This window comes from Drosophila guanche, unplaced genomic scaffold (assembly GCF_900245975.1).
Source record: "Drosophila guanche unplaced genomic scaffold, DGUA_6, whole genome shotgun sequence".
NCBI classification, from domain to species: domain Eukaryota; kingdom Metazoa; phylum Arthropoda; class Insecta; order Diptera; family Drosophilidae; genus Drosophila; species Drosophila guanche.
The window spans coordinates 1,678,639-1,686,307 of NW_022995755.1; the positions used below are offsets into that span (position 1 = coordinate 1,678,639).

At 48.8% G+C, this 7,669-nt stretch overlaps 1 protein-coding gene across 1 annotated transcript in view; it reads right to left on the reverse strand.

Moving 5' to 3' along the window:
- Positions 1-467: 467 nt before the first annotated feature.
- Positions 468-7,669, reverse strand: part of LOC117589569 (protein timeless homolog) — a 64,192-nt gene continuing 56,990 nt past the window's right edge. The window contains exons 12-18 of the mRNA XM_034281620.1: positions 6,474-6,566; positions 6,351-6,399; positions 5,452-5,593; positions 3,488-3,693; positions 2,547-2,635; positions 2,138-2,341; positions 468-2,060 (exon numbers count right to left, since the gene is read on the reverse strand). Of these exons, the coding sequence (XP_034137511.1) occupies positions 559-2,060; positions 2,138-2,341; positions 2,547-2,635; positions 3,488-3,693; positions 5,452-5,593; positions 6,351-6,399; positions 6,474-6,566 (2,285 nt within the window). The 3' untranslated portion in view covers positions 468-558. The remainder of the gene's footprint in view (positions 2,061-2,137; positions 2,342-2,546; positions 2,636-3,487; positions 3,694-5,451; positions 5,594-6,350; positions 6,400-6,473; positions 6,567-7,669) is intronic.

Sequence of the window (7,669 nt, forward strand, 5' to 3'; positions counted from 1 at the left end):
AAATGGCAATGCACAAATGTCCGGACATGCTGCTGCCACACTCGAACTCCGACTCGACCCCGACTTGGCCCTTTGCCTGGAAATTAACAAAATGCATTTCAGAACTCAGACCAAACCCAAGGCAACAAAAGCCACCAAATTAGCAGACGCACACAAAAGGCACTCGAGGCAGGAGCAGTGTGTGTGTGTGTGTGTGTGGGGTGCACGACAATGGACCGGCACAAAATGCCATCAAGTCAACAAAGGAATGGCAGAGGTAACAGAAATGGTTGGATACTGGGAGTCCGGTTTTATAGGCAATGTTTGCTGCCAGACAGCCGCCACTGTGGCGTTGCCTCACTTTTGTTAGCCATGTTGCCCCCCCCCCAGGCAGGCTCACAATACGAGTGCACCGCAGCAGTAGGCTGCACACAACTGTGGGTATTGTGGCACCAACAGCAGCTTAACAATGCAACAAACATCTCGGCTCTGATGTGCAATTGACAATAAAAAGGTTACATTTATTTCGGGCGCTTAACTTTTGCTGGCTATGCAATTAAAAATCAAAACTGAAGTGCATTAAAACTCATCGTCATCGTCGTCGTCATCGATGACGGCCACACGTCGCCGCTTGGCTGGCTTCTCGACGACTTTGGCTGGCTTTTTGCGAGAGAGAAAATTGGCATCATCGTCGCTTTGCTGCTGCTCCGCCTCGTCTGATTCTTGTCCATCGTCGCTGCGTGGGCGTTTGTTTGTCCTGTCAGCAGGCGAGGCGCCACCATCGTTGTCGCTATCCGAGTCAATTACATTAACGCGACGTGCACGCTGCAAGGACGACGACAACGATGGGAGCTTCTCCTTGCTGCTGCTCGTGTTGTTCTCTTTGTTCTCCGCTTCCTCCGGCTGCTCATCCGCCTCATCCTCCAGCTCCAGCAGCCTGGCACGATAGTCCTCCGAGTTAAAGTTAAATGCATCATCGTCTGCCTCCTCCACGACCTTCTTTGTTGACTCATTTAGCAGCATATCGCCCACTTTGATTTTAGTGGCTCGCTTCGTTTTCAATTGTTCAAATAAATCATCCGTGCTGGCGCTGCTCGGCTGCTTCGTTGCTTTCTGCTGTGGCTCGTCATCCTCCTCCTCGCTGGACACATCAGGCTGTCGTTTCTTGCGTGCCAATTTGCGGGCAATTTCATTGACTTCAGCCTCATCCTCGGACTCAGTCTTTGTCTGCAAAGCTTTGGCTTTGGCTTTGGCTTTGCCCTTGCGCTGTCGTTTGGCCTTTGGCTCTGCCTCTGCCCTTGCTTTGAGCGGCGCTCGTTGCTCCGCCTGATCATCGTCATCGCTTTTGCTGAACATTAAGCTGTCCAGCCGGCGCTGCTGCTCGGCTGCTATGTTCTCCGCTTGGGCCTGCTGACGCTGCCTGCTGCGCTTGTCCAGATAGCCCTCCTCGTCGTCCTCCTGCTGGAGATTCTCTGCTTCCATTTCCACCTCCTCACCGGCCAGGATTCTCGCGCGCAGCTTCAAGTCAGCGGCATTCAAATAAGTCGGCACTCGCCAGTAATTCTCCATGCCAGCAATTGGCGGCTGCATGCCCAGAGCCACGAGTACCTTCTGAAAGTCGCCATCCTCCATGGCATCCTTTTGGGCCTGCAGCAAAGGCAGCAGCGGCACACCATCATCAGCCTCCGCTGGCTCGTCCGTGTCCTCGCTGGCATCGTTCAGGCTTTCTTGGAGCCACTCAATGGCCGGCTGATACTTTTCCGTGTCCACCTGAGCGATTAGAGCTTGGACCGTGCCCACGTCTAGGGGAGTGCGCACCACCGGACGTGGCCTGGATTTGTGTTCTCGCTGAGTGGCAGCTCCAACATCCTCAAACATGGGCTCTTCCATGTCCTCATCGCTGTCGTTGTCTCCATCGCTGTTCGTCTCCTCCTGCTGCCTCTTGGACCGGCCCTTGCCGCGCCCTTTGCTGGGCAATATCTCCGACTTGTCGGCTATCAAATGAATCTGAAGCATTCTCTTGATGATCTGCTGCTTGCTGCGCTGCTCTCCAAACTCTTCCACAATGCGCTGCAGGCAATCTGCCAATAGATAGAGCAAAGTAAGAGCATTCAGGACACTGCCTGCTGGTAGGACAAATAAATTGCTGTCCCCTTACCCGGCTCGATGCGATATTGATCGTATAAGCTTCTTAGCATTTCATCCTCTTCCGGCTGCCAAAGGTTTTTTCCACTCTGCCCGGACTTTGTAGAGCGTTTGGTGGGCGCCTTGAATTGCAGACCCAACTCCTTCATCTTCTTGAGGACACCACGTCGAGTGCGTGTCTTGTCGGCCAAATTGTCCAGAATCCAATCAATCACATCTGAAAGAGCAGACACAATTGGGTTGCAATGCTTTTTGCTATTGTTTGCCCAGCTACCCCAAGCTCCAAGCTGCTCTCGAGTGTCCCTCCCCCCCCCCCCCCCCCCGAGCAGCTCTGATTGCTTCTATTCATTTACTGTAAAACGGAGTCTTAATTCACACTGGGAGAAGTCTCCCTCTCGTGTGTCCCAATGTGCCATAGTTACCCTTATCGGTTTCGGGATTGCGTTGATTCTCCTCAAACAGAAAGCGCAGCTCCGACTCCTGCTCCTCGCTCCAAGCGCCTTTGGTGCCACTAAAAGACAAAAAAAGGGAATGCAAAGACCACAAGTTAGAAGAAGGGTTCGGTTAGGGATGAACAACGAAGATATATCGATGACTGCAGAAAACATCGACACAACATATCATAGATAAATATGCAAGATGGACGATGGAAGAGCAACTTCTGGGCAAAAGAATGCGGAGAAGATGATTAAAACATAGCTGGGATGGCTAGGTGTTGTGTAGTGATGAACAGCGAACAGATTTAATATCGAAATAAATATCGAAAAAAACATAAAATGGACTCCGATCTTTAGGGATCGTCTTCACCAGCCAAAGAGTGTGAAAAAGTTGATTTAAACGTTGCTAGAATGTAGCATAATCATCAGCATTGTCTCGACACTTGTGCAAGACATTCCTTAAAAGACTTTTAGAAATATAAATCGATAAATGCACATCCATGTCCCTCGCTGTTGTCCATCCCTAGCAGAGCTACACTTCACTCCACTCTTCTGTGAAGCAACAGAAATATATTTTATGGTGCACGTTTTAGTCATGATTTTGGCTTGCTCTGCCGGGGGGTCGGGTGCTGTCCTTGCACCCTTTTGACTGGGGGGCTGTACGGTATGCAAATAGAATGAGTTGGGTAGAGTTCTGGCTGCTCTCTGGATATGGCCTGCGCTGGTCATCATTTATCATCTGGCAACTAAACGACAGACGATGAAGCCAACGGCTCTGGCTCTGGCTCAGTCAATCATGCGGCCATTGTGATGATGATGGGCCCTTTTAACCCCAACAAGACAATGGGGCAGCAGGGCAGGCAGCAACCCAACTAGCAACCCAAAGCCAATGGGCCGGAGTGAGTGTGTCTTCTGGCCATACTTACGCTTCATAGGCATCACAATAGCCAGTCTCGAGCTCATTTGCCTCCCTGATGCCTTTGTAAAATAATAACTCTGCATAGATTTTGGGATTAGTTGGTGCCACGTCGACAAATTTGCGCACCACATAGATGCCCAGGCGACGCAGCTCCTCCTGATGGGCGTCACGTTCCACGCTGAGAACTTGTTGAAAGATGCGAAACAGCTTGGCCTGTGGATGGTAGAGGTAGAGTGAGTTCTTCATATTCAAATGAAAAGTTTCAGCAAAGACAGGGACAGCCACAGCAGCAGGAGCAGCCAGACTGTAGCATCGAGTGGGTTTGGGGCGCCCTTCTGTGGTTGCCTGCCACTGCCCGCTCCTGCGGTTGGGCTCTGGCTCTGGCTCTGTCTGAGCAAGATATCATTTGCAGTTGGCAAAAACTTTATAAATGCCACACCAAACCCCCACATCCAACCCTAAAAGCTTCAGCTCTACCCCTGCTCTGTGTATCGTTTGTTGTCTTCGTTGACTCTGTCGTCCGTATTTGGAATTTAATTTATCCTATGATTGCGCAGACCCATTAGTGGTTTTGACTTTGCATATGATGCTACTTTTGTGCCAGGAGGAGTCTGCTTACACACTGAAATGGATAGCTAGAGCAGCAGCAGCAGCAGCCACAGCTCGTTCTCTTGTCAGCATTGTCCTTGTCTGCCAGACAGTGAGCCGGCTTAGATGACGCTGATATGCCAGAGCTGCCTGGCTGGACGAAACACTTTCTGGAATATCGGCTTTGTTTGCCTCTAGCTGCTGCCGTTTTTCGGCTGCTTTAGTGATTAGCCATTCTGCAGGCTGCTCAATGACTCAAAACCAAAGGCTTTAAGCAGAGAGAAAGCCGCTTAAAGCCAAAAGAGAGAACAAATCGCGGCAGGGTTAAGGAGAAGGCCACGCGGCAGCCGCCTGCTGCTGAATGTGATTTATGAACTCTGAACCAACACAAAAACCCAAAAAAAAAGGAAGAAAAGTTTAATTGCCAGCCGTGAAAAGCAGCATAAGCAGTTGAAGAAAGAAACTTCGAGCGAGTACTAAAAAGCACTGCCAGCCGTAAAAATACACTACAAAAGTGCACCAAAAAGGGAGTCATTTCTTGTCCTATTCAAACCCAAAAGTAACTCCAGTATTTTGACTCTTAATTAAAGCACGGAAAATGTCAGGCTGCTTAGTAAATTTGATATGCCCCATGCCGCTGGGCGGGTATACACTGCTACAAACTCAAACACAGACATTTGAATATTTGAGGAGCTCCACCAAAGGCAGCGCGTGAAAGGCTTAAAAAGTTCAAATTCCAAATGTGAAGTCTGATGGGGGGGGTCTAAAAGGGACCAATGAGCACTGGAGGAGCGCACAATGTATATATAAATGTACGCTTAACTCGTAAAGAACTCGCTGCAAATATCGTTTGTGGCTGAGCACAAATAGAAAAAAAGAATGGAAAAAATAAGAAAAAAAAGGTTGCGCTTAATTTGTACAAATTACCATAAAAATGAAATGAAAAGCAGCGACAGTGAAAGAAAGTACACGAGGGGAAAATTTCAACAACATTTCAACAACATTTCAACAACATTCAACTCTACTTTTAGTACATTTGTTGAAGCATTTAATTCTGCTCAAATTTAAAAGTTGAATTTGTTGAATTTACATTCATAAATATGTTTAAAAATATATTCATAGATGCTTTCAACTTCCTTTCCAGCCATACTTTCTCTCACTGCACTGTCTAGGGCGTGTAACAAAAAAAAAATGAGCCGCAGCGAATGTCGAGGGAGCAGCTAAGCCGCGGCATTTGTTTTTGCATTTGACTTTGATTTATGTGCAGGTCGCTGGCCAAAAGAATTAAAAGCGTGGCCGTGGAGCATTGACAGAGAGAGAGAGAGAGGGACCAAGCAACCAAGAAGAGTCCTGCAATTAGGTGCAACGTTGCTTCTGGCTCACCTGGAAGAGCATGCCCGGACAGGAGCAGCCATAGGCGATGCGATGGAGCACGGTAACAGCAGCCTTGAGGGATCTGGTGGGTATTTGTGTCCAGTCTGTGAGCACCAAAGTGCAGGCGCGTACAATCTTTGGGTGCAGCAATCTGTGGGACAAAATATATAGATAAAGGGACTACAAACTCCAATTGAATTATGCTAAATTTAACTAATTATGATTTAAGAGTTTAAATCACCCCCAACACCCCCACAAAGCAAAACCCACAGCCGCCACAGAACAGCTCCAAAACGGAGCCCAGCCCAAGGAAAAGTTTTAGAAACATTTGAAACAACAGCAACAACAATGCGAGTGGCAGAACAATTAAAATAAAGCAAACCAAAAACCAACTTGACGTCATTTTATTATAATGGTTAATGCTGTGGGGCACCGGACGGGACGGGACGGTACTGTGTACTGTTGCTGCTGGGATCTGGAATCTAAGCTGTGGCCTGCCTGCGGCAGCTGTGAGCGATCCACGCCGCTCCACTCTGGTTCCCCGTTCCCCAGTTGGCGTTCCGCGGCCATAAAACTTTTGGCACAAGTAATTTCTGACACTAATCCTTAATTAGTAGCCACGGGCTGTGTAGCACTGGCCCTCTGCCTTTCAATTAAAAATACAATTACAATTTTCAACACGAACCTCCCAGTGCAAGAACCAACCGATGGACCCCGACTACCATGAGAACTTTTCAAATAACAGGCATAAGCAGCCAGCCGCAGCCGCAGCCGCAGCCATAGCCCCCCTCCCCCTCCCAGCCCATTCACACAAAATTGTCCAAGCGGCTGGCCTTGATTCGAAAACTTTCCATTCCCTTCAACGCTGAGCTGAACCTTGGGCTGGGCTCGGCTCGGCTCCCATTTACCTGCGGGCGAAATCATCAAATTTGAACGTTTTCTCGGTGAGTCCTTTATCTGGGTAGAGATTGCCATTTATTAGTTGAAATTTCCGTAAATTATTTTCATATTTATCACAGATTTGCGCTTACTCTGCTCCTCGAATTCCTCGTTCTCCACATCGTCATCATCTTCGTCATCCTCGTCAGCGTCTCCATCATTTGGGGCCTCTTCGAGGGCTTCAACTGAAAATATTTACAGAAAATGTTAGCTATCCTTAGAGCGCTGTAATGTTGATTGAACTTCGTGGAAAATATTTATTGTGCATGGAAATATAACATGTGAGAAGTGGGCAAACTGGAGAACAAATAAAAATGCTGCTCAGGGCACCTCCCCTGGCACCCTATCGGGCCCGTTACTCTGCCCTCAGTTAGAGTTCTTGCCATGACTTGCCCCATTAACCACAATTATGACTGCAGCAAGGCATAAACAAGTTTACTTATGCCACAAAAATGCTACACAAATCACACACGGGAGGCCACACACTACCGCCTGTGGATGTGTCCTCTGATTAAATGGAAAGCTAGTCGAAAGGGCAGGCAGCCAGGGGCGGCGGCAATGCAATTGGAATGGAATATGCGATGCCACAGGAGACTTGACTTGGCTGTTGCACGGACAGCAATTCGTTTGTAGACGTTCAGCTGTGTGCTCTGCTGTGCCTTAGCTGCTGCCTGCTGGCTGCTGGCTGCTGCTGATGCATGCACCTGCTGCAAGGCATGAAATGGCATCGCACCAAAAAAATGTCAGACAAACACGAAGCTGACTGCAGTCAGGATAGGACCAGGCAGGAGCTGGGAGTGCTGCAGGCAGTTACAACTTCATTTGCTCCTCGCCGAGAGCGCTTTCGGTTGGAATTTGCTGCGTTGCATCGCTTTATTAACGTCTTGAATGGGGGCAGGCTATGGGTAGGAGTCCAGGGCGTTCTATGGGTTGTCCTGCTCGGTTGTCCCCTTGTCGTTTGCCAGTGACGCTATGGCCCCATCATTAAAATACAATTTTCTGTGTCAGGTTCAAGCTGTAAGCCCAAACATGGTGCATGCCACACGAACAGGCGGAGTGTTACAGAACGGACAGCAGCAGCAGCAGCACTACGGTGTGATATTAGTGCATGTCTTTTTGGAGCTGGCCTTTGTAGCTGGGACATGAGACAGGAGCCTGGACGAAGTTCCCCTTCTACTCCACGTCCTTTGCACGGCCATTAAACATGAACCTCGTTACGGCGCACATAGCTGATGTTCTCGTTATAGGAACAAGCACAGCTCCAGCTCCAGCTCCAGGGTAGTCCTGC